The sequence below is a fragment of the Agelaius phoeniceus genome, chromosome 4, assembly GCF_051311805.1.
Source record: "Agelaius phoeniceus isolate bAgePho1 chromosome 4, bAgePho1.hap1, whole genome shotgun sequence".
Taxonomy (NCBI): domain Eukaryota; kingdom Metazoa; phylum Chordata; class Aves; order Passeriformes; family Icteridae; genus Agelaius; species Agelaius phoeniceus.
Window position 1 is genome coordinate 71,493,201 of NC_135268.1, and position 27,310 is coordinate 71,520,510.

At 48.5% G+C, this 27,310-nt stretch overlaps 1 protein-coding gene across 1 annotated transcript in view; it reads left to right on the forward strand.

Annotated features, from left to right (window-relative positions):
- The first annotated feature begins 3,302 nt into the window (after positions 1-3,302).
- ADRA1D (adrenoceptor alpha 1D) overlaps positions 3,303-27,310 on the forward strand; it is a 46,273-nt gene continuing 22,265 nt past the window's right edge. The window contains exon 1 of the mRNA XM_054633468.2: positions 3,303-4,720. Coding sequence (XP_054489443.1) covers positions 3,754-4,720 — 967 coding nt within the window. The 5' untranslated portion in view covers positions 3,303-3,753. The remainder of the gene's footprint in view (positions 4,721-27,310) is intronic.

Consider the following 27,310-nt stretch of genomic DNA (forward strand, 5'->3'; position numbering starts at 1 on the left):
TACTTCAAATTCCTCCATGCAGACCTAGCCCAACACTTTTATTTGGGTTTAAGTGCATCAGCACAAACCTGTTCCTTGTTAGGAGCAAATTAAAAATTAAATTAACCATAATGGCCCTGATTTGGAGAGAAACAGATGAAAAGCGAGGAGGTGACAGGGTGGCAGTGAGCCCTGATGTGCTTTAGCTGACAGTGACAGCACAGGACGTGATCTCTCCCTGCCCTGCTGGGGAGGGCAAAGGCATCAGTGCAACCTCGAGGGTTTTCTGTGTGGTTGGGGCAGAAGTGGCAGCCCCCAGGCTCTTACCCCCACCAAAAATTGCCCCTTCCTCTCTCCCATCCCATCCTTGCACCCCATTCAAACCCTGCAGTCCGTGCCAGCTCCAACCGCTCAGCAACAGGGACAAGTTGTGTTTGGAGACATCAAGAGAGGAGGAGAGCTCACTCAGGGGAGGGCAGGTGAGGATTCTTTTGCTTCTTTTTTTGCCAGGGTTGGGATTAAATGTGTGAGATGGTATTTCCTGTTCAGACTCAGGTGTTTGTTGGTTCTTATCTATGTCACAGTCTCACAAACCCTGAGTTCTGCAGCACTTCACTCCAACAAGCTAAAAAATGGAGCCCCATCTCTCTCTCTACAAGGCCTTTTAAGGATAAACTGTCCAATTAAGAAATTACACTGGAATTATTTTTAATTTTAATCCAATAACCAACCACCCATGGCCCACAATGGGGATTTGTTTATCCAATCACACAATACCACCAAAATCCATGGAGAAGAAGGTGAAGAGGAAGGTGGAGAAGAAAGTGAAGAAGAAGGTGGAGAAGAAGGACCACTCTGCCCTAAAACCTCCATCTTGTTTTACATAAATGACTACTTTAAACTCTAAGTTTTCCACCCTGTGATATCACACACTTCCATTCAAACTCCACACCCACAATCCCAGTTCTGTCATTCCATTTTGGAAGCCTTCTCCATGGCCTCAGGGCAATGCAGTGTTCTCTTTGGGGATCAGTGCCTGGCAGCACAGAAAGTCTGAAATTCTCATCATCCAGGGTCCCAACAGGCAGGATCAGGGCAGACACGAAATCTTCATCCCATCTTTTCTCCCTACGTGCTTAAAATCCTGCAGTACATGAGAAGCTTCACTCAAGCCCTCACTTTGGAGAGAGGCACATGTTTTCTTTATCTCTGGGTGTCACTGGATAGATTAGATGAGATAAATTTATCTCCACAGCAATCTGTGTTGCTGCAAAGACAGGGCTATGAAATTCCATGGATGAGATCTTCCCATGCTGAGTTTAGCATCCCAGTAAGAAACAATCCTTCATTTTGGTGGCTGACATGTTTTCATCAAAACATAAGGAAAATGAATTTGACCTCAAGTGTTGGGTGTTTGGGCTTTTTTTTAAAAAAATTCACATTAAAAAAAGCTGTTAAGGGTTTGTTGGGTGGGTTATTTTAAGCAAAACCATCCTTATGAATATTTTTCTTGTGCAATATTTGTTTCTATTTTCTTGTATTTTCAAGTTTTCTTCTTCTCAGCAGGACAAAAAACCCAGCTCAAGGAAGTTGGGTGAAATCTTAAGGAAGAAAAAAGTGCACGAGGAAAATCAATGTCAAGAGAAATGAGGAAAATCAAAAATGTGTCATTTCCTGCAATGATTATCAAGGGGAAAAAAAGAATAAAGAAGCTATAGTATTTTTGTCCACTCTCATACCCAGTGAATCTCCAGATCTCCCATGCTCTGACAGCACCAGTTAAATCATCCCAACTGTCCACTTGGCCTGCCCTTTAAACCAACTATTTTTTAAGAAAAAAATAAGTTGAAAAATCATGGATAAACACACTCCAAGGAAATATTTCCTGTGTACAGTAGAAAGAAGCTGAGGGAGAGCCCCTGTTCACCAGCAGGGTCAGTCCCCATCCCAATGTATGGAGGCAGGTCACTGGGAGGAAACCAGTGTAAACAGGATCTGCTTTTATCAGTGGGAAAAAAACCCCAGTCCTGTTTAAATTAGCCAGAAATATGTTCCTATATGTTATAGTCAGAAGCTGCTGTGTCCAAGCTGTGCTGCAGGGTTCAGTCCCTGGCACAGAGCTGTCCCCAAATGCAAGACCCTGACTGTCCCTTGTGCTTTGGGAAGGAGCTCATGAGGGGATGCTTGCACCCTCAGCAGGATGCTTGAGGGGCTGAGGGGTCAGGGTTTGGCATGGGAGGGATGCTGGATGCAGGACCACAAAGGAAAACTGGCAGGGCATCCTTCTGGTGGGGTGCTGGGGCTGGGGATGAATGATCAGACTGGCAGGGCATTCTCCTGGTGGGGACCTGGGGCTGGGGGAAACAGGACAGCTGTGCACAGCATCCTCCTGCTGGGATGTGGAGGCTGGCAGGGACATGCCAGCCATACAGGACGTCCTTGTGGTGGGACGCTGGGAGAGGGGCACATCAGACTGGCAGGGCATCCTCCTGCTGGGATGCTGGGGCTAAGGGAGGGAATGCCAGCCTGGCAGGGCATTCTCCTGCTGGGATGCTGGGGCAAAGGGAGGGAACGCCAGCCTGGCAGGGCACCCTCCTGCTGGGATGCAGTCCCGGGGGTGCCGCAGGGTGGTCTCCAGCGGGATGGCGCTGTCCCCTCGCTGTCCCCTCGCTGTCCCCTCGCGGTCCCCGCTCGGTCCCCGCAGCCCCGGGACCCGCCGGGCAATCCCTGCGCTCTGCTGCCCTCCGGCGGTGACGGGCGGGAGCGCCGCGCCCCCGGGACTGCACCCCGGTACTGAGGGATCCTCATGGGACTGCGCCCCAATTCTGAGTGATCCTCCTAGGGGCTAAACCCCAGTGCTGAGTGATCCTGCTGGGGCTGTACCGGAGTTCTGAGTGATCCTGCTGGGAGTTAAATCCCAATGCTGAGTGCTCCTCCTGGGATTGCATCCCAATTCTGAATGATCCTGCTGGGGCTGCACCTCAGTTCTGAGTGACTCCTCCTGGGGGCTAAACCTCAATTCTGAGTGCTCCTGCTGAGGGCTAAACCCCAGTTCTGAGTGCTCCTCCTGGGGCTGCACCCCAGTGCTGCGAGACCCTCCCGGGAGCTGCCTCCTCCCAGAGCGTGCGTGAACCCCCTCATCATCTCGCCTGGACCCCTCCATCATCTCGCCTGGACCGCCTCCATCATCATCATCTCGCCTGGACCCCCTCTATCATCTCTCCTCTCCCCTCCTGCTCTGCTGCCGCTTTCACTCTGCCCTGGGCTCGCCTCGTCCTGCAAAGCAGCGCTGCCTCCTCCCCTCCTCCTCCTCCTCCTCCTCCTCCCCGGCGGCACCTGACGCGCGGGGCTCCCCCCGCCCCCGGCCCGTCCGGCCCCTCCCGCCGCTCCCGGTCGGAGCTCGGAGCCGCGGAGCCGCCGGGCGCTGCCGGCCGTGCCCAGCGCAGCCCCCGGAGCATGCCAGGGCGGCGGGGGGGCTCTGACCGCGCTGCCCCCCCGGGGCTGAGCGCCGGGGACAGCGGGGACAGCGGGGACGGGGGGCAGCGCGGGCGGACGGCGTGAAGCGGGCGGGGGGCGACGGGCAGCGCGTCCTGCCCTCCCTCCCTTTCTCTCTCTTTCGCTCCATCCCTCCATCCCTTTCTCCTCCACCCCGGCCGGCGGAGCGAGGTGCGGAGCGCGAATTGGCGGGGGCTGCCAGCCGGGGATGATGCTGGGGGAGCTGCGCCTCGGCACCGCTTTCTCCTCGCCCTCAATGGAGCCCGGACTTTCTCTACAATGACTTTCCCCGAGCTGAGCAATGGCAGCTTGAGTGGGAACCGGACGGGACAAGGCAGCCAGAGCGCTGCCAACCGGTCCTGGGGGCTGCAAGGGGAGGAGACCCCCGAGGGCAACGGCACCACGCTGACTTTTGCCTTGGATGTGCAGGCGGTGGGAGTCGGGGTGTTCCTGGCCGTCTTCATCCTCTCGGCCATCGTGGGGAACATCCTGGTCATCCTCTCGGTGGCTTGCAACCGGCACCTGCAGACTGTCACCAACTACTTCATCGTCAACCTGGCCATCGCCGACCTGCTGCTCAGCACCACCGTGCTGCCCTTCTCGGCCACCTTGGAGGTGTTGGGCTTCTGGGTGTTCGGGCGCATCTTCTGCAACATCTGGGCAGCGGTGGACGTGCTCTGCTGCTCTGCCTCCATCATGAGCCTCTGCATCATCTCTGTGGACAGGTACATTGGTGTCAAGTACTCCCTCAAGTACCCCACCATCATGACCGAGAGGAAGGCAGGAGTCATCCTCGTGGTGGTCTGGCTCTCCTCCATGGTCATCTCCATCGGGCCGCTGCTGGGCTGGAAGGAGCCGCCGCCGCCGGACGAGAGCATCTGCAGCATCACGGAGGAGCCGGGCTATGCCCTCTTCTCCTCCCTCTTCTCCTTCTACCTGCCCCTCATGGTCATCCTGGTGATGTACTTCAGGATTTACGTGGTGGCCAGGCGGACCACCCGGAGCCTGGAGGCAGGGGTCAAGAAGGAGAGGAACAAGTCCATGGAGGTGGTGCTGCGCATCCACTGCCGCAGCGTGCTGGAGGAGCCCCTCTCCAGCGCCCGGAGCAAGGGCCACAACTTCAGGAGCTCCCTCTCCGTGAGGCTCCTCAAGTTCTCCCGGGAGAAAAAAGCAGCCAAGACTCTCGCCATCGTCGTGGGTGTTTTCATCCTCTGCTGGTTCCCCTTCTTCTTCATCCTGCCTTTTGGTAAGTGACCCCATCCCATCTCTGCTGCCTGGGGCTGAGCCCCTGGGGACCTGCTCCTTGGGACAAACTTTTCAGGACACAACTCATGCATAGAAATGAGGGAGAGGTGACTGATAGGTGAATAAACCAGCGATGAATTAATTCAATTAATTAACACTTATTCAATATTTATTAAGCAAAGTCATATAATCAATCAGAGTAGATAGCAAATGAATAAAATAGCAGCTATAAATAATAATTGCTTTAATTAATTCATTCTGCTTTCAGCATTTTAACTAACAAAGTTTAGGCTAAGAAGGAAGCAACTCTGTTTTAAACAGGCTGTTTCTGTGGCACAGTGGTTTCAAACAGTTTTGCTATCTCCTCGTTCTCCTAGTTTGGGAACTGCACTTGGATATGCCCCTGTGGGTCCAGGGCTCCCACCTCTGTTGGAGATGAGGGAGGTTTTATCCCTCCAAGGAGTGTGTCAGAGCCTGAAGCACAAATCCTGGCTTCCTGAGTTGCTGTTTTTGTGCAGGGACCTGGAGCAGGACCGGGTATGATCCATAAGGGCGGTGGGTGAAGATCCCTTGTGGTTTTCCAGGACTGATCCACCACCCCCAGGAGCTGTGGCCCTGCTGTAGTGCCCGTGTGCTCATTTAGGGCTGTCCCTCGTGTTGTGCTCTAAAGTTTTGGCAAGTTGGTTGTGAGAAGGATGCTCCCTCCTGCGTGCAGGGGAGGCTGAGCAGGCACAGAGCCCACCAGGGATGTGTGTGAGCGTCCCCTTCCAGCACCAGGGACCCAGGATGTGCAGGGAAGCCAGTGCTCCTCACCCTGACAGCAGGCACCCAGCTCAGGGGACCCGAATGACCCTCTGGAATGCTGCAGCTGAACCTGGAGCTGGGAAAAACGAGGTTGGAATAATTCCTGAGTATCAGCAGCAGCCTTTGCACAGAGCTCAGCAAAGCAGGGAGGTCTGTCATTCCATCTGCCAGCTGGGACCCACGTGTCCCACAGCCCATGGGGGACTTGTGTCCCACCAGCCCTGCAGCCAGAGGAGCATTCATCACAGCTGGGGCTGCTGCACTTTTTTCTCAGGGTTTTTCAGATCCTCTTGCTCGGGGCTGCCTCTCAGGTCAGTGGGAGCAGCATCGTGACTGCAGGACAGATTTTGAGCTGCTGAGGTTTTTGAGCTCCCTCCACACTGGGGCTGTTTCCCTGGGCTGTATCCCCAGGCACAGCTGGAGCCCAGGGCTGTGGGACACCTTCCAGTGGGATCCATGGTGCCTGGGGAGCTGAGGGGTCCCTGGAGTGGTGGATCAGGGCTGTGCCTGTCTGCTCTCACCCTGCTGCTGTCTGGTGCCTCTTCAGTGTCTCCTGTGGGTGAGAGTGGTGTTTGGGGGGGTTTGGCTCAGCTCTCCATGGGATGAAGTCATTGCTGTGAGGAATTTTCACCCTGTGGGAGTGTTGCAGTTGATGGTATAACTCAGGCAGGGAGCAGTGAGGCTGCACTGAACTCCTCTCCCTGCAAGACCAGGGATGAATTATCCCATTTGGCCATGCCTCAGTTTCCCTTTCAGTGATCAGGTGTATTGGGGGGAATGGAGGGGACGTGGTGTAACCTGCAAATAAACTGTTTGGGACTTGTGGGGCTCAGGGAGATGCCAGTCCTTGAAGGCTGAGCCCTCTGAGCAGCCCCATTCTGATGTTCCCTTCCTCGGCCAACCAGGGCAGGAACCAGCTCCAAACCTCATTTGCACCCTAACACCTTAAAAATAACAAAATCACTGAATGATTTGGGATGGAAGGGGCTTTAAAGATTGTTTGGATCCAACCACCTGACAACCTTCCAGCTAATGAAGCTGGAAATCGGGATCCTGTTCTTCTGAGTTACTCCCAGTACTTTGAAACAGAGAAGGAACCTCAGGCAAATACTTTTCAGTAGGAAAAAAACAATTTTATTTTGTTTTACCATATCTGTTCTGCCTTGAAACCTTTGTACCAGCTGATGTAAATCAGACAAGTCAAAGAAGGCACACTGATTTTCACCAGCTAAAAATCCAAACTTCATTCTTGGGGTGCCTCCCACAAACCCATTTGCTTCCTCCGAGCACACAACTGGCCAAGTCCTTTATAAACACAGCTTTGATCTTTGCTTCCTGCCATATTATATGTATAATATAAACACGGCAGAAGTTCATTTATTTTATGACTACAAAATATGTGGCCTCTGATTTCCCCTCCCTCCCCTTTATTAATGGCAATTTCCTATTCAAATCTGAGAATCATCCAATGCTGTCAAGAAGGGAACAGAAACTTCTAATCTTGGATTTTGCAGCACAGGAGACAGGTCTGAAACTTGCAAAAATCAGGAAATTTCACTGTAAATCCACTAGCTGAAACATGCTGTGGCCAACTCTGCTAAAAAAGAAGGTTGTAAGTGGTAAAGTAGAATGGGTTTTATTTATTTTATAAGACAAAATTAGTTGAAAGAATTTGGGACCAACAGAAAATTATATTGATACACACTTTAAATGAAAGTAAAACTCCCATGAAAAACAAAATAACTTTCAATTCAAGAGCAATGTATTATTTCAAGTTCAGAGTAAATTGGAATTTATTAAAATTCAGAGACGTTTCAAATTGAGCCTTCAAATCGCATGAAAGTGAAATGAACAAGTGATTGCTTTTCTTCTGAAAATATCCAAATGTTTTGACTTGTTTTTTTCTCTCTTTGACATGAATTTGCAGGAAGTCATCATTGAGTCACACTGTTCACTGAGGTCTGATTAAAATTTTTAGTAAAATTAAATTTTTCAAGTGACAAAAGACTCTCAGCTCCACTTTAAAGTCCTTCAGCACTCGGAAACTTCTGTACTCGGTGTCTCTGAGTCTGTACACATCCCTGCCACTCTGCAGAGTAGCTCCCACATTTGTTACACAGGGGTAATATTCCTCACAGTGGTGCTGAAAAACTGAAATAATCAAAATTTTCAAATTATGTGCGTGCCAAATGCTGTCAGCCATTTCTCCATGCTCAAATAATCTACAATGATTTTTCTTTAAATCAGCTCAAACTCCCCAGTACCACCACAGTCTATTCATCAGCTGAGTGATTTAACTCCCTCCTGGATGTGTGATCACAGTCCCTGAGCACGGGACGTTATCACCAGCAGTTTAAATACAATTAACAGCTCCTGTGGCTGATGAGGATCTTTAGCAGCGGGTTGTTCAAGCCAAGATGAAATCCTGGTTTGTAGTTTGTGTTTGGGTCCTGTCTTTGCCGAGTGTGGAGAGCAGTGGAGCTCTCCTGGGCTCCTGGGAGCTGCTTCTGGGGTTTGTGGCAGGGCTCCTGCTCCCTGAGCAAACACCTGCCAAGAGAATTTAGCTGGAGACTTCTCAGAGATGTGGGGCCAGGAGTTTAAGGCTGGTTTGTAGCATAGAGTTCATCTCCCTTTGGTTGTGCCAAGCCATGGAGATGCTCCAAGGGCTGGGGCTCTGCTCTGGAGCCAGGATGGGAGAGCTGGGAGTGCTCACATGGAGAGGAGAAGGCTCCAGGGAGAGCTCAGTGCCTAAAGGAGGCTCATAAAAGGAGGCAGAGCAATTTCTTATGTGGGCAGAAAGTGATAGGACAAGGGGCAGTGGTTTTAAACTGAACAGAGGGCAGGGTTGGATGGGAGATTGGGAAGAAATTCCTGGCTGTGAGGATGGTGAGGTCCTGGCACAGGGTGCCCAGAGAAGCTGTGGCTGTCCCTGGATCTCTGGAAGTGTCCAAGGCCAGGTTGGAGCAACCTGGGATAGTGGGATTTGGAGCAGCCTGGGATAGTGGGATTTGGAGCAACCAGATAGATGCTGGTCCCTTCCAAACCAAACCATTCCGTGGTGATTCTATGACTACAAAAACATCCAGGCTCAACTAATGAGCTGAGGGTGTCTGCACTGCAGGTATTTGCAGAAAAGTGGGATATATCCTAGTCTGGATTTTTTACTCAACGATCTCTGAGAACTTCTTCAACTTTAACAATTCTGTGGCTCTATAGAGGCTTCACTGGCTCTTCTGCTGATGGAAAATCCTGTTAAATTTAGGTGCTGGGTTTGTCCTTGCAGTAGGACACCTATTCCAGGTAGTCAGGGAACCAGAACCCCCTACAGGTAGATAGTCACCTGCTTTCTGATCCAGGAGAATGTAGGTAAGAGTAGGAGGAGGAATGGAAGCCTGATTCCCATCACTCTTCAGCTGGGGAGCACCTGAAGTCAGTGTGAGTTCACAGGACCATCCCAGGAGTGGAGGTCAAGACTTGTCCATCAGCACCTCAGAAGGATCTAGGAGGAAACAGCCATCCCTTGGGATCAAGGATGGACAGGCTGGTACCCAGGATGGTGATTTATGTACCTCAGTGCCTGTGGTTTTTAAGTCTGGGCTCCCATAGCAGGCTCCCATGTTTGTTATTCTTTAGATTTGGTCAGAAATCAGGACTGGTGTGAGAAAGAAAGACACATAGTGAGAAATGGGGAAACACCTTAGTTAGTGCCACACAAGGGTGAAGGCCACAACCCAAGGCTCCATCCACAAGCAGGAGGTCACCCACTCAAGGAATGCCTGAAGAGATCCCTGGGCATGGATAAAACCCTCCAGACTGACGGTCCAACCTTTGCCTTGGGCGGGTGACTCGCTGGGTTTGCAGTGGAAGCTGCTGCTCATTCCCAGGGATGATGCAGAAGAACAGTGAACTGCAGGCTTTTCCACCTGCACCCTGAAGGAAAGGCAGCTGCTGCACCAGCCAGGCTCTGAAAGGTCTCCTTCAAGCCAAAATATAAATATCTTTTGAGTTGCTGTTTGACACAGGGCAGGAGGTCCTTCACAAAGCACTTTGCAGAGCTGTAGCACTGGTCTACTTCAGGAAGTGCCACTTGTAAAATAAATTATGGGAAAAACACTGTGAAAGCACGTTTCATGCGAGACCAAGTTCTGGTAGAAATTGAGAATCTAATTCTACTCTGATAAAATAGCATTTAGCGCTGTTTTTTTAATAGAAAAAGGGTTTATGTTATCACTCTGTGCCTGTGATGAGCTCACCACCTGATGAACTCTTTTGTGATAGAATCACAGAATGGTTTGGGTTGGGAGGGACCTGAAAGTTCATCTCATTCCACCCCCTGCCATGGGCAGGGACATCTTCCACCAAAGCAGGTGGCTCCAAGCCCCATCCCCTCTCCTGATCTGGTCACTCTGCTCTGGATGGAGCCCATCATCAACCCCAGTCACATTTCAGAAAGTGCTAAAAGTGCTCTAATATCCCAAGTTCCTGTAAAAATGGACAGGTGGGTAAAGGACTGAAAACTCCTATACTCTTCCTCACAGAAGGAAGGTTCAGAGGGAGCTCAGCACCTGCTTAGACATCAGAAAATATTAAAATCTACCACAAGCCACAATCCCAGGAAAACCCCCAACTTCTGTAGTGTTTTTGTGCACAGGAGGACCTGATAAAAAAAAAAGGTGATTTGAAAGTAGAAGGATAAAAGTACGTTTAGTTACTTTGATTGTCAGGGCAGTTCCTTGTATCTTCTGAACTTTTCTGAGTTATGGTGGAAGTGGCAGAAGTGATGTAGAGAAAGGAATGCAAAATGCTCTGGGATAATTATCTATGGCCCAGAGCATCAGATCAAAGTGGAACAAGAGCAGTTGGGATGAACCATGCCATCTGCCACATGTCCCCTGTTGGTCCTGGTTCACAGGAACCAAACATTGATTAAAAACACCAGCAAAGACACTGCTGGTGTCACAAGCTGCTGGGACCAAGCTCTGGCTGGATTTATGAACATCATCCAGGAAAGAGGCACCACAGGGTGTTCCCATCAAATGGGCTCATGCCAAAGTACCATAAATTAATTAAATTATAGGGGATGGGTGGATGGATGGATGGATGGATGGATGGATGGATGGATGGATGATGGATGGATGGATGGATGGATGGATGGATGGATGGATGGATGGATGGATGATGAATGGATGATGAATGGATGATGGATGGATGGATGGATGGATGGATGGATGGATGGATGGATGGATGGATGGACGATGGATGGATGGATGGATGGATGGATGGATGGATGATGGATGGATGATGGATGGATGGATGGATGGATGGATGGATGGATGGATGGATGGATGATGGATGGATGGATGGATGGATGGATGGATGGATGGATGGATGATGGATGGATAGATGATGGATGATGGATGATGGATGGATGGATGATGGATGGATGGATGATGGATGGATGCATGATGGATGATGGATGGATGGATGGATGGATGGATGGATGGATGGATGGATGGATGATGGATGGATGGATGATGGATGGATGCATGATGGATGATGGATGGATGGATGGATGGATGGATGGATGGATGGATGGATGGATGATAGATGGATGGATGGATGGATGATGGATGGATAGATGATGGATGATGGATGATGGATGGATGATGGATGGATGATGGATGGATGGATGATGGAAGATGGATGATGGATGGATGGATGGATGATGGATGGATGCATGATGGATGATGGATGGATGGATGGATGGATGGATGGATGGATGGATGATGGATGGATGGATGGATGATGGAAGATGGATGATGGATGGATGGATGGATGATGGATGGATGCATGATGGATGATGGATGGATGGATGGATCTTCCAGCCCATCTCCCTTTCTCAAGAAGAGAAGACTTGGCCCCAAACCATTCCTGAACCATTACAAGACTATTAAAGCATTCAAGTGAGAAGAAATCCATTGTTTTCCCTGACAAATTTTGCTTTTGCTTCAGCACCCCTTAAATGTGATTTCTGCCTCTCTTTTTCCTTGCAATAGCATCAGGGCTGTGTAGCAGCCTGCCAGCGTGCCATTCTTGGGGCATGGCAGCAGGGATGTGTGCAGTGGGAAAGGCACAGGGACCTGTGGGCATGTGCAGCCCCCTGGGATAGCACTGAGGGAACCGTGGATTCACCTGCAGGGATTGTGTCTGTCTGGAGAAACTCTGTGGAAAAACAGCCTGGGAGCTGGGTTTCCCTCCAGGGAAAACACATTTCCATCCTGCAGGAGGGACACAGGAGACAATTCCAAGTAGGCACATGGATAACAAGCCTGTGAGTAAATTATGCAGCCAAAGCATTAGGCAGTGTTGATTCCCTCCACGCGCCTGAGTTCAGAAGACACCAGGGTGTAGAAAAACAGGGAAACACTCCATGTTTGTTTGGAAATAATCAGCCAAAACCAATTATTTGGAGCCCAAGTGTTTCCTACCTGTGTGGGAAGCCAGAGATGGACAGAGGGGCTCAGTGCAGTTTTTGCTGTTATAGCAGATGCCTTATTCTGGACCTCAGTCAATGATTTGGACACCCAGATTTGAACATCTGCTCTGCTTCTGCCTGGCCAAAGCAATGCAGTGATTGGGAGTGGGACACAGATATTCCATGACTTGTGTAAGGGATTATTCTGCTTCCAGTCCACCCCCTCCACCACCAAATAAAACTATTTAGAGCCAAATGTCCATATTTATATAGCAGAGTCTTGACGCATCTCGAGGCAGTTGCTATAAGGAGTGTACCACAAACAGGGAAAAAATAGACTCTGAAAAAATTGAAACTGCTGGGATTCAGTGAGCAAAATGTTACAAAATCTCTCAACAGGAGTTTTGGAAGCAATACCAGAATAAACCACATAACAGTAAATTCATCTATATTAAGCTGGGTTTGATGGCTTTATTATATTTGGCAAAACAAGTGTATTTCCTTGGGAAAGAAACCTGAATTATCTTCTGAGGCATCAATAGGAGTTTTACCTGCTATGATTACTGTGCTGTATTCTAGGTAGGGCTGATAGCACCTTTTAATATTATGGGACCCTTCTGGGATAAAGTCCCAGCTTCTGGTACCAGACATTATCTATCAAGTGAAATTTTCCATTCTGTGTCTGTGTAACAAGCTGAGGTTGTTCTGCTCAATGTGAGACAACATGAGATCGACAAACCTGTGGAAGATGACAGGTAAAACACAGATTTTGGTTCCTGGGGTCTCTATGCTTGCAGGTACAAAGCAGGAGATTTATTTCCATCATTCCTTATGGGATAACTTGATGTATTGATTCTATGATTGTAGTGAATCAGCTTTGTTCACTGATTAGGATTTTTTAACTGATGTTTAGGAAGAATTCCTTCGTGGAAAGGGTTTTCAAACACCATCAAAGGCTGCCTGGGCAGTGGTGGAATCCCCACCCCTGGAGGGATTTAAAATCCATGTGGATGTGGCGCTTGGAATGGTTGGATTTTGTGATCTTGGAGGGCTTTTCCAACCTGAATGTCCCTGTGATTCCCTGATTCTACTTCTGCCTGCCCTGTGTTCTCTGGTTTGGTGCTCTGTGAAGCTGTCACATGGAAACAGAAGGCTGCACTTCTCCCTGCACCATAATTTATGGGTGAGATCAGCCCAGGGATGGATTAACTGGAGTGGCTGGAACAGGAGATGGTTTTTAGCTGCTCCTAATGAATAGCCTTTCTCCAGGAGGGCTCGTGGCTGATGCCTTTGGAGCCAAGCCCAAGAACCACCAGATCTGGTGGCAGAAAACCAACTGCCAGCTTGATCAAGAGAGGGCATTTCCTCCTCCTGGGCAGTTTCCAACCCGAGGCAATTCACAGCTCAGTCATTAAGGCCCTTGAAATGCATCTTTTATTCTTACCCCCTCCAGGAGCTGGGGAAAAAAAAAAGGAAAGGAAAAAAAAAGAAAGAAAAAAGAGAAGGGAAGGGAAGGGAAGGGAAGGGAAGGGAAGGGAAGGGAAGGGAAGGGAAGGGAAGGGAAGGGAAGGGAAGGGAAGGGAAGGGAAGGGAAGGGAAGGGAAGGGAAGGGAAGGGAAGGGAAGGGAAGGGAAGGGAAGGGAAGGGAAGGGAAGGGAAGGGAAGGGAAGGGAAGGGAAGGGAAGGGAAGGGAAGGGAAGGGAAGGGAAGGGAAGGGAAGGGAAGGGAAGGGAAGGGAAGGGAAGGAAAGGAAAGGAAAGGAAAGGAAAGGAAAGGAAAGGAAAGGAAAGGAAAGGAAAGGAAAGGAAAGGAAAGGAAAGGAAAGGAAAGGAAAGGAAAGGAGGAAAAAAAAATTAAAAAGAAACATTTATAAGGGAGAAATTTGCTGGGAGAAATCCCTGCACTGGACAAATCCATGCTGCCTTTCCTGTTGTTCACAGTGAGCACATTGATGACATTCAGTTAAGGCAGATCAACTGGACTGGGCCCAGACAGCTCTTTCCAACACAAATCTGCCCCAGAAGTGTGCCTGGAGCTGTAGGAACATGGGATTGTTGGTGTCACTTGATTTCAGGACCTGGAATCAAACTTGCTCCTCTTGTGTCCACGAGTTTGTTTATTTGTCATGTTTTATGGGATCTGTATTTCCCCCAGTGAGTCAGAGGCTGGAGCAAATCACAGGGGCTTCCCTGTCTGATAAACTGAATTAAAGAACTCCTGGCTGTATTCCCCTGCAAGGCTCTTGCAGCGCAGGACTGCAAATGCTGAGAAAAAAGCTGAAAACCTTCCAAAAAATGTACATTATGGGGAAAAAAAACCCAAAAAAACCAGCCATAAGGCATCCCTGCAAGAGATCTCCAATTAAAGGCTCAATTCTGCAAACACTGAGCAGGGAACAGCCCCCGCTGCACAAGAATGTGGCCCCAGACTCTGCTGGAAGGGCTTTGCCAGAGCTCCAGTCCAGGAGACAGGGGCAAGACCTTGGTGAAAGCATTGAGGTGGGGAAAAGATAAAAAAGAAACTTGTTTGGAATTGGGGACAATCATATCCTAGGCCTAAAACTGATGGTCTATAGCAGAGAGACGGTGAGGAATGGGGGTATCCTTGTGGCAGTGAGGCAAGAGGGGCAGCAGGACAGGAAAGGGACAGGAGGGTCCCCTGCAGCAGGAGGATGATGTGGAGCCAGGCACTGCTGAGGGGAGGATGTCACCAGCACCCTGGGCTTGTGTCACATCTCATCCCTGGCTGTTTTCCAGCTCAGGTTTCCTCAGAGCAGCTCCACAAATCACTGAGGAACAGCTCATGAGTAATGACAGGGATCATGGAGGGCACTGACCCCAGAATCCAGGCACCCAGTTTTGAGCAGAAGAAGCTGGAAATGGTGACATTTCCTGCCCTCTCACCTGAGGGCCCAGCAGGGCACCTGACACCTGTGCTCCCTGCCCAGCTGGGTTCTCAGAAAGGCAATTTGGAAGGGCATGGGGCACACAGAAAACACAGCAGTGGTGGCACCATCAGCTGCCCCTCGTCCTGGTCTGAGAGCAGAGGACTTGGGTTCAGAGCAGCTTCCAGCTTCTGATCCTCAGCCTTTGAAGCCAAGTTCTCTCAGAGACTCTTTCCAAACTGCACCAGAAAAGGTTTTCAGCCATGGGTTCTTTCTGTCCCCAGGGTTCCTTCCATAGGAATTATCTGGAGAGCTGTGAGGATGCAGTGTGGAGTGCAGCTGGCAGCCAGCCAGGACTTGTGGGCATTTGGGGAAGCAAAGCAGAGTGACTTTACATCACAGGGTTTGTTTCCTGTGTGTTCCTCACTCAGAGATCATCATACAATCACAGAATGGTTTGGGTTGGATCCCAAACACCATCCAATTCCTCCTGCCATGGGCAGGGACAGTTTCCACCATCCCAGGTTGCTCCAAGCCCCATCCAATCTGGCCTTGGACACTTCCAGGGATCCAGGGGCAGCCACAGCCACTCTGGGCACCCTGTGCCAGGGCCTCACCACCTTCTCAGCAATGAGAAAGAAGGAGAAAAGTCCAAGATTTTCCAAATATTTCATCTCTCCCTCTCTTCTGCCTCGCAAAAAAAACCAGATTATTTGGGATTAAATCATGCTGGGCTTCACTTCCAGTGACAGCACACAGTTGCAGCACTCCTGGGCTCTTTGCAGACTGATGTTTCTGAGATCCCTCATGATGCACCAGCCCATCAGTCAGGAGCTTCAGCCTCTTCTGTGTCAGGGGCTATTCATACAGTAGTGTTATTTCTAGACTGGAGCAGCTCACACTGGTGGATACAGATGGTGTGGGAGGCAGGAGAGCACCCTGTAGTATCTGCATGCAGGCAGATTGCAGTTTTGCCAGCATTTAGGCAAAGGAGTGGTGCAGATGCTGGCAGAGAGCTTCTGCTCTCCTGGGAAAGCCACCCAGGAGAAGGGAACAATTTCCATTGCATCTGATCACCTCCCTTGCCACCACCTCCCTGAGTCCCCTTCCCTGAGCACCTCCTTAATCAGTGCTTTCTTTCTCATCCATGGTAGACAAGGAATGAAATCATTTCTGGTGTGCAGGTGGTCACAGAAACTGGGACCAGACTCACAGGTGAAGATCTCTGTGGAGAGTTGTCTGTCAGCAGGTGGATGTCTCATCTCTCATTTTTGTCCATGCCTTCAGATTGCTCACCAGGGTTGGATTGCAATTTACTTCCCTGAAATATGTCCAGTGCCATCCCTAAGGTAGATGAGGAAACCACGTGAGGTTTTGGCTCAAAGCAGGATGGAGAGCAGCTCCATGCTCTTCTAGAAGGACACCCAGGGTATTTATCACCAGTGGACTCTCCCTGAGTCCCCTTCCCTGAAAACCTTAATCAGTGCTCCCTTCTCATCCACGGCTCTGGTAGACAAGGAATGTAATCATCCCTGGTGCACAGGTAGACACAGAAACTGGGACCAGACTCACAGGTGAAGATCTCTGTGGAGAGTTGATGTCTCATCTCCCATTACTGTCCATGCCTACAGAGCCATGGTTGTTCATCAGGCTTGGATTGCAATTTGCTTCCCTCAAATATGCCCAGTGCCACCCCTAAGGTAGAAGAGGAAACCACGTGAGGTTTTGGCTCAAAGCAGGATGGAGAGGAGCTCCATGCTCTTCTAGAAGGACACCCAGGGTCCAGGAGGGACACCCAGGGTCCTGGAGGGACATCCAGGGTCCAGGAGGGTGGCATTTGTCTCCAGTGGCACAAGACACATGGGCAACCTCAGTGTCTGCTTTCAGATGACTGGATTGTACCCTGGATTGCTTCCCCAAAAAATTAAAAAGAAAACCAGATACCCTCGTGGGAAATACATCCAGTAACCTCCCCATACTGAGTTTAGGATCAGCCCTGCAGCTCGGTACCTTGGCATGTCAATGCCTTTCCCTCAGGTGCACCTTTCCACAGGAGGATTCTGAAGCTGTGTCCTGAAAATGAAAATAAAGGGGTCACTGCTGCCTGCTCAGCTGGCCTGAGAGGAGCCAGCCTGGCTTTCTTCACATTGCTGCCAAGCACTGAAGGGCACATCTTTGCTTCAGTGCAGCAATAGTAGGAAATATGCATAAAAGTCTCTGAAGGAAGGGCTTAATTTTTTCCTGACAGGCAGAGATAGAGAAGAAAAGTAATTTGTGTGATTTTACTGATCTGACCTGACTGTTTCTTCTGTAGTCTCTGTGAAAAACGCCAATCGCTCATTTTTAAAATTTTAAAAGTTTAATAGTAATAAAATGGTTATAAAAATAGGAATATAATTAGACTAATAAAAATTTGGACAATTAGGATTTAGGATAATACGAGACAATAAAAACAAAGAGTTACACACAGTCCAGGTACCTCTTTCTGGGCAAAATAAGCCCGAAAAAGGACCCACATTAACAAAGGATTAACCCTTAAAAGCAACAGCCTGTTGCATATTCATACATCTCATACATGATGCATAAATTCCATTCAAACACAGGATTCTGTCTGGTCAGGGTCAGCTTCTTCCTCTGAATCCTGACAGCATCTTCAGGACTGAGCAAGGCAGGAAGAAGTTCATTTCTTCTGATAATGGAGCAATAAATTCTCTTTCTCTGAAAGATTCAGGTGTCCTGTGGCTGCTATCTCAGTGCAAGTGCCCCATTCCTCTTTTTAAAAAATATCTTACATAGCTTAGTTTCTATTTTAACATTATGTCATAACCTAAAACTATATTTAACACACTACCTAAAGAAAATTAATACAGCATAACTTTCTAACATAACACATATAATTTTCATATTTGTGAAAAGCCAATCATAAAATACACATTTTTCACAGTCTCCATCACTTGACCTGTGCTCCAGGAAAGCAGGACCCCACTGACTTTCTCAGCAGATGGAAAACAGGGATTTCTCTGCCAGTTTGGCCTCTCCCTTTAGGACAGGTAGTGACAGTAGGGTGTTGGACAGGGTGGTGGTGGTGCACACAGAGTTCATCCTATCACAGCTGTAGGTCTTTGCCCACCTGCCAATGCTGAGATGTGAGAACCACAAACACACAAGGCCAGGTTAGATGCTGCTCAGAGAAACCTGGGAGGTGTCCCTGTCCATGGCAAGGGCTTGGAGCTGGATGACATTAAAGTCCCTCCAACCCAAGCCACTCTGCAATTCCATGATTTCCTGACACATGTGATGCTCAGACTCTTCCTGGGATTCATTAACAATCCCAAAGGCTGCTGCTGTCCTACAGGAAGGATCCATGAACTTCCCCCAGAGGTCAGGGGAATGGGAACGTGGGTGGTTTCATTTTCCTGCTGCAAGGACAGGGCAAGGGAAAGTATTTACACTCAAAACAGAACTTTCCCAGTGTCTGTGGCTGCTCCAGTCAGAGGCAGGGAGGGAAGGGGGCTGGGTGGAGAGTGTTTACATTAAATGGGGCCATCAGCCTGTCAGGATGAATTCCACACATTCAGCTGGAAAAGGTCTGTTCCTTCCCTGTGTACTCTCTCTGCACACCCCTCAGCATGCACTCAGAGAAACCACAGGTGATTAAATTAACAGCCTAATGTATGGAACAAAAATAATTTGCTCCAAAACCGGGTGTTTACTGCTCCAAGCAGAGCTGGGTGACTCACAGCAGAATTCAGATCAGCCATTGGAGAGCAGCACTGCAGAAATATGATCTGTCTGCCATCCCACCGGGTGCATTGGCAAACCCTCAGGTGCCTTCTGCCTTTGCAGCTCTTCGTCTTCTTCTCACTTTTCCTGATTCTCCTCCTGCCTGTACCCCTCTGTGGCTCTGGTGGCAAATACCATGGGCAGTGGTGACATTTGGATGAAGGATTGTCTGTCTCTGCAGCTCCCCATGGATCAGCCATTCAAAACCACGTGGGCTGCACGTGTGTGCCAGTCCCTGAACCTCTGCTGCTGTGCTTGAGAGAGGCCATTCTGGATCTTACTGCACCCAATTCCTGGAAATTTTATTCCTTGCAGTGGGAACATATCCGTGTCTCCTTGCAAATTCATTAGTTGTGTGTCCATGTCATCTTCTTTAAGGAATTAGATTCTTTCCTTAGATTTCATCCTTTTGGCAAACAACTTCTTAGAGGTCTTCTCCCCCTGTAGCCCCTTTTTGTTGAATCCATCCCACGTGATGATTTTCTCCATATTCCCCCACTGATCCATCTGGATTTACTCCCTTTTAGGTCACTGATGGTTTGGGTGCTTTGGGGGACCAGCCTTGTACTTCACACTCAAACTCTTGGAGATACAGCAGAAAAAGGGGTGTCTGGGCAAGCAGCTCTGTGTGGTGATAACCCTGATGTCCCTGTTAGCAGTGATCCTGACAGATCACACTTCCCACCTGGAGAAGAGATGGAGAAAAGAAGAACCTGGGTTGTCTTGGTGGATGTCCCCTGTGGCTGCCTCTGCCCAGGCTTTGCAGTTTGGTGCTCTGCTGGCACCGGGTTTGGACAATTCTGGGTCATGCCACAGAGCTCTCCGAGGGAAAGTGTCCAAAAAATAAATAGTTGCTCCCTGCCATGCCCAAGCTCATGCTCAGGGTTAATTTCATAAGCCTGAGCATAAGTTAATTTCATCTTTTTCACTGCTGTTTTGCTCCATAAGGGATTTTCCATAGGATCCTTCTTCCAAACTCAGCTGGAAACACCTCCCCAGGTCACTGGAGGAGTCACACCTCGAAGCCCTGAGGTCTCCATCCAGCAGTGCTGAAATGGGGATGAAGAAATGCTGCTGCCCTGCCAGATGTGAGGATGTGAGTCATCCTCCCTCTCCAGCACTGCCTGATGGTCACCTTGGGGACTGGGTCAACCACCTCAGCAAAATGGTCTGGGAAACTCCATTTTTCTGTCTCCCCTTTTATTTCTTGACACTTCTAAACACTTCTAAACACCTTCCTCTCACTCTTCTCCAGCCCAGGAGTGACTGCATTTCAGGTTCACAGGGGACTAAGGAACCTTTATTTTATTCCGAACTGCATCATCAGGGAGGCAGCTCTACCACACACGTTTGGAAAAGGTGTCAGAGTCCACAAGAAATCACTTGGCTTGTGAAGAGACAGAGGGACTGAGCCAGCTGTAGGTGAGGAAACCCTCCTCAGGGTCTGGCAGGCACCCAGGCAATGCTGTGGGCACTTTTAAGGGCTCTGCAAAGCACGACACTGAGTTTAGGTGTCTGCACTGGGGTCACCACAGTTGTCACCCTGGTGCCTGTAGAGATCTTTGCACCCAGAGATTGTTTTCTTCCTTCTCAAGGTTAAATCCTTCCTCTTTCAGTGGCTGTTGGTCTCCACCCCACTCTGAATGTCTTTTTTGTCCCAATTCTGCTGGTGCTAGGCTGGTCACTCAGAAATTCCAGCACTAGCAGTTTTTCCCTTGTTTTCATCCTCTCCTTGGTTATCCTTATTGGTTTTTTGCTCCATTTCATTCCCTGCAGGAAAGAGAAACACTGTGGCAGGTTTTGACAGGTAAACTGGAGTTTGGGCCCTGCAGGTTTCAGCAGAAACCACCAATTCTGACATCAGTGCTAAGCCATCCATTCCCCCAAATACTGGCAAGGAGTAAAACCAATCCCACTAGACAGATGGTTCCATTAAATTTAGGAATGTCCACAAAACCACTCAAAAAAAGCCTACAAATGAAAAGCAAATCGAGCTGTTTATTGCCATTTACAAACAGGAAAAAAAAACCCAACAAAACAACCCAAACAAACAGCAAAACAACAAAGAATGCAAGAATGTGATCATTTGGGAACAATTCGTTATTTGTTATTTGTTTTTCGTACTAATAAAATCTATTTGGACTGCAGTTTTGTCCAGGAACATGAGGGTAGGATCTGGATTTCCTATTGTAAAATGATGATTCCTCACTCCAAAGAGTTCACTGCTTTGTTTTTGTGAGTTTAACTGTGCAAATCATTGACCTCTGGGTACCATTAGTTTGTGGGGCTACCACGAGTGCTCCACAGCAGATGTACAGAAGAATATCAAGCATTAAAATGTCCATGTTTTCAATGAAAAGTTGGATAATGAGGATGTGGAAGTACCCAGGGGAGGTACAGAAGGCTCATAATGGTCCTTTATCCACAGATTTGGAATCTAGTGAGGGGAGAGTTGGGCCAAGAGAAAATTAAACTCTCTTTTTCGAAATTATCCATAATTTTCTATTTCCTCTTGAGTTTTTATTAGGTTTGGTTTGGTTTGTAAACTTAAATGTAAGTAAATTTTAGTATAAAGTGCTTCAACATGTGTGTTCCTCCCTACCCCAAAAGAAAAGTTTTGCTTAGAAAAGTTTCAATATTGAAACTTCGCCTTTGTTTTCCAAATTCTTTCTTTCTATCTCATCTTTGGCAAAAATAACTTGATATTTGGCAAAAATAATTATTTTTGCTTTGACAAAAATAATTTGATGATTTTTCTCCCCGTGAAAATTTGGTTTTGCCTCCTCCAATATGTGAATGAAAGAGGCCACCAATAAATTTACGGCACAGAGCCAGGATCAGGCACAGGGACAAATCCCTCCCAGTGTTACCTCCAAATCCCTCTCTGCTGCTCTGGGCATGGATGGCATCACCCAAACCTCCTCAATTTGGCCAAGCTGGGCCAGCAGTGCCCCAGCAGAGCAGGAACAAGGGCAGGTTCATGACCTGGGAGATTCCCAGGCTGCAGGGCCAGCCCATGACTTGGGCTGTTTCCCTTCTGTCAGTGGGAACATCCAGGGATTTCTCAGTGCCAGGACATCAAAGAGGAGATTATAACCAGCCGTCTCACAGGCCTAATGGATAGCAGGCCTCTTGATTCCACAAGGAGGTCTCTGAGAGAACCAAGGGAGGTCCAAAAGAACAACAAAGGATCGTGGATGTTCCAGGGTGTGAGGAGGGCAGAGACACCTCCACCCCAGGGTCTCCTCCAGGGAGAATCTCCCAGCTGCTCCAGCCCCTCTTCCTTCCCTGAGGGCAGAGTCCTTTAGTGGGCTCTGGATTGATTTGTCACCCAGGGGAATATTTTATGTCACCCAACTCCTTCATCTTGTTTTTGAAGCCCAGTGCAAGGGCAGGGCAGGGTGTCAGAGAAGGCTGGGGGATGAAGGGAGAGGAACAGCTGGGCACAGCCCAGCAATGTGTGTCACAGCCTGGGGAGCCATCCTGGGCATCCTGGGCTCATCCCCCGGCCTGGGCAGCAGGGCAGGGGGATTCTGCAGGTGAGACCCCTCCTGCAAAGCTGCTCCAGCCCTGGGGCCAACATCAGAAGGATGTGGAGCTGCTGGAGCAAATCCAGAGGAGGCCACAGAGCTCCCCCAAGGGCTGGAGCCAGGCTGGGAGAGCTGGGGGTGCTCACCTGGAGAAAGGAAAGTTCCAGGGAGAGCTCAGAGCCCCTTCCAGTTGATATATGGTCTCCTCAAGCTATGTCTCATAAGCTCTTGGAGATCTGCTTCATACCCAAGATAGCTCAGCCACCTCAGATGGCATAAAATCAGCAGGATGGCTTCTGTGGTAGTGTTGGAAACAAAAATGTTTTAATAAAAGGCAAAATAACAAAACTCTTTACAGAGAAAACCCGAGCCAGGTGCAAGAGGTTCTTCCTCCTGGTAAAACACCTCACAAAAGCCATTAGTTTCTTTGTTCTCTTCTTTTTCTAGTAAATTCCTCAGGTGGGACTTTTTGGCTTCTGTCCTGCTGGCCATCCTTAAGTTTGAGGTGAAGTCCCCCAGGTCCCATGAGCTGTCTTCTTTGATAATTGAGGAAAGAAATTTCTGGGCTTTTTTCCTTTTGAAGGAGGCAAAGGATAGTTTTGTCACTCTGTGAACAGGGGGCACATTCCTACATCCAGTGTCTATAGGGGGCTTTTAAGAAATATGGAGAGAGGCTCTTTACCAGGGCCTGTAATGACAGAACAAGGGGCAACAGTTTTAAACTAAAAGAGAGTAGGCTGAGATTGGATTTAAGGGCAAAATTTTTTGCAGCGAGGGTGGTGAGGCCCTGGCACAGGTGGCCCAGAGAATCTGTGGCATCCCCATCCCTGGAAGTGTCCATTTTTCAAGGCATGATTTGACCATCTCCAATAACTGAAAGAACTTTCTTCCAACAGAAGGTGAAATTGTCTGGGTGGAAGCATTTTTTCCTCCATTCTCATCAGAGACCAAAAGAATTAGAGACTCAATTTGCCATTGCTTGCAGCATTTCTGTTCTTCAGAATCAGTGGCCAACTTGGTGCCTCATCCATCCTGGGGAGGGAAGTGTGGGCTTTTCCAGCAGCCAGGAGTGAAATGTCTGGTGGCATCCATGCTGCTACAAACCTGCCTCTATTTGCATTTTCAATCCCTGGAAATGGCTATTCCAGCTCCAAAATTGGTGGTTTAGCTGCCTGCAGGTGATTGATTGCATCTCTAGCTTTAAATTGCTGGGAAGAGATGCGTTATAGATGTGAAGAATGAGCTAGAAAAAGGAAAAGACCATTAAGGAGAGGTTAAAATGGGAATTAAGCAGAGGTTAAAGTAGGAATGGAGCACAGATCCATCTGTGCAGCCTCTCCCTTTCTCCTTCATTGATGAGCTATTCCAGAAGCTCCAGAGCTCCCCAGTGTCAATTCAGAGCCAGCAATAAACCCAAACTGGTCACATTTGATCTTCCTGCTGCAAAATCTGGGGCATGGCCTCAGCCTCCTGCACATCTGCAAAGCACTGGCCACTCTCCTGGGTGCAGTGGCCCGAAGTGAGTGAAACATTCCTGCAGAATTTAACGAGATTCCCAAGTAGCTGCCCTGGGTGCTGGCCAGCGAACGAGGATTCCATTGGGAAATGCCAGTTGGAAAACCAAGTGGAAACATCCCAGGTTTAACAGCCTCCACTTCAATCACTCCTTTTAGCTCCAGGGCAGCCCTTCCATGCCAAGTTTCCATGGCTTTCTTGCCATGCAGCCATCAGAGTGAAACCTTGGCAGCTCCGGGCTAAGCCGGGATTGACTCCTGGATCCAACGCCAGAAACCTGGAAGCCCCTGGAGCATCCTGGCTCCAGAAAGGGTTTTCTCGTGCTTCAAGGCTTTCCTGCTGCAAGTATGTTAATTTGGAGGAGTTCAGGACACTCCAGATAGCCAGATTCATGAATTCCAAGGATTTCAGGATTTCCGTTGACTGAACTCCTGTGTGGTTCAGTCCAGGGAAACCCAGGGAATGTACTTAGCTAAGGACTTTGCATTTTCACAGAATTCACAGAATCCCAGAAACACTGGGTTGGAAGAGACCTTCAAGATCACCGAGTCCAACCCAGCCCCAACACCTCAACCAAACCCTGGCACCCAGTGCCACATCCAGGCTTTGTTAAACACACCCAGGGATGGGGACTGCACCACCTCCCCGGGCAGCCATTCCAGAACTTTATCACCCTTTCTGTAAAAAACTTTTTCCTGATATCCAACCTGTATTTCCCTTGATGCAGCTTGAGACTGTGATTTTCTGCACTGCGATTTTCTGATTTTCTGCATGCTGTGGCTATGGAAGCTTGGGAAAGAGGAGAGAGCACTGTCCCACAGTGCAGATCCATCTCATGCTTGTTGACTGTTGCCATGGTTTTCTCCATGGATTTACAAGTGTTTCCATGTCAGCTGGTAGCTGTCAGGTTCCCAGGAATCCTTTCTAGACAACAGTGTGCACTGCAGGTTCTATAAATTCTTTTTTTTTTTTTTTTAATTCATAGTTCCTCAGAAATTTTAATTGATTTTTTTATTGTTGCTGGATTGGTTTTTTGAGGTTTTTTTTTAAAGAAGACAAATATCAAACACTGAAATTTCCCCCAAACCACACATCTGGATTTCCAGGTAGTTCTGTTCCTGAGCATGGGTTGACACATTCTGCAAAAGAACCGTCTTACCAATTCCATCTCATAACATTAAAATCACGGGGATTTGGGCCACTGGCTTTGTGGAATTGTGGATGATTGGGGATGGGAACTGTCTTAAAAGATGATCTTGTCCCTCCCCTGACCTCAGGTCAGAAGAAACATCTATAAAATGAGCATGTGGTGGAGTTACAAGGGAATTTCTGGCTGTACTGATGTTGTGAAACTGATTGTAGTGTGCAAATCTGCTTTTGCTGCTTGGTGTAATCCAGGCAGAATCTGCATCACCACAAGGCAGCTATCACTGAGGGAAAAGCTTTTCCATCCTAGAGCAGTGCAAATATAGAGTGTTTGACATAAATTCACCCAAAATCCAATTCCTGATTAATACTTCAGCCTTTGCTGCCTCCTCTTTCCCAACAGCCCCATTGCCCCAATCTCATAAGTGATTTTTTTTTATCCCAGATTCCCATACACACAACACACACCTTCCATCCATCTTCACCCTTCCAACTGTCTGAGAGTGTATCTGGGATCCCTGGAGCCTGTTTCAAACTCTGAGCTGACATTCCCATTTCTTTGCCAGGTCAGGAATGACATGTCAGGCTTTCATCTCTCCATGTTTTCCCCCATGCATGGATAAGGCCACATCTGTTCAGCAGCTTGCAGCTTTGCTTTCCAGAAGAGATTTTATTTGGATCCAGGATGACTCCAGGCTCAATTTCATGCCTGGCAAGGAGCTCCTCCTTTTCTTCTCAGACATGGGCTTGATGGCATCAGGCAGGGTATTGATATTTTGTAGGTACTTTTAAGAGATATTAAAGATGTTATCAGGCATGGGCAAGCACAGCTCAGCTAATCTGAGCCTTTGAGCTGGGAGGACAGTAGAAAAAAAGAAATCCACCTGGAAAACACTCATCCCTAGAAATTTGTCATTGGGCAGCCACATGGCTGTGTGCAGTTGGAACTAAATAAGCCCCATGTTCATGGAAAATTCATCTGTGGCGTGAAGGGATTTGGGCCTTCCAAGAGTAACAGAAGGATCCAAAAACACTTAGGGGTGCAAGGGAAAGCATCACCTCCAGATATCCAAGGTTAAAGGCAGAGGTGCCAAGCCTCAAATACTCTCTGATTTGGGTCCCATGTACAGGAACGGGAACCCAAACACATTTTTCTTCACCCCAACACGCACAGAGGCACATCCAGGTTTTAAGAGCTTGGTTCAGTGGGAAAAGCAATGGGTTTGCTTTTTTTATGCAGCAGAAGAGTTGTGTGGCTGCAGGCAGTAATTCCTGCCCTGCCTTGGGTCATGCACTCTGGAATTCAGAGCACAGCATCCCCTTGATGCTGTGTGGCCTGATAAATAACTTGGATTGGCATCCATTGGCATGTGCAAGGGGAAGAGCTGGGATCAGGGACTTGTGTGCTCTGCTCTGGGGGCAGATGGCAGAAGGTCACTCTGTGTGCCATCAGGCTTAGCCCAGCATCCAGGAACACTGGGAATTAGCTGCATTTATCAAGGGCATCCCCAGCAGTGGTGGCTTGGGGACAGCAGGGACACAAGGCCAGGCCAGGCTTTGCAAAGCCCCTCAGAGCTGCAGGTGGCTCCTCAGCTCAGCAGTCTGTTGTTGATTAGTTCTTATCTCTGTCACAGTCTCACAAACCCTGAATTCTACAGCACTTCACTCTAACAAACTAAAAATGGAGCCCTATCTCTCTTTCTATGAGGCCCTTTAGGGATGAACTGTCCAATTAAGAAATGACACCTAAATTGTTTTTAATTTTAACCCAACCACAAAGCACCCATGGCCTGTAATGTGAACTTTTTTATCCAATTACACAAAACCACCCAAACCCATGAAGAAGAAAGTGAAGAAGAAGGACCAGCCTCCACCCTAAAGCCTCCATTTTGCTTTATATATATATATTACTAGATTCTAAAACCTTAAACTCCAAGTTTTCCACCCTGTGATATCACACACTTCTAATCAAACTCCACACCCACAATCCCAGTTCTATCATTCCATTTTGGAAGCCTTCTCCAGGGCCTCAGCTCAATGCAGTGTTCTCCTGGGGATCAGTGTCTGGCAGCACAGAAAGTCTGAAATTCTCAGCATCCAGGGTTCCAGCAATCTCTGTGGTTTCTCAGGGCCTCGTGTATCCCCTTTCCAGCCATGCAGGATGAGTCTGGCACTGCAGCTCCAGCTGGAGAGCTGGCACTGAGGAATGTGTGTGTCTGCTGGTCTGCAGTGCTTGTGAAGATATTTCCTGAAGAAGAGCCACCTCTGTCTCCAGCCTTGTGCTGACCTGCGTCCCAGGGACTGCTTTCCCACCCCCCCATTCAGGCTTTTAGCCCACCTCCCCTGTATCTCATAATTGGCATCCTGGCCAGTTCATCAGAGATACATTTTTATTTCATTATTTTCTGAATATTAATTTTATTTTGGGAAAGTGGAGCAGCTCCAGCTCTCCAG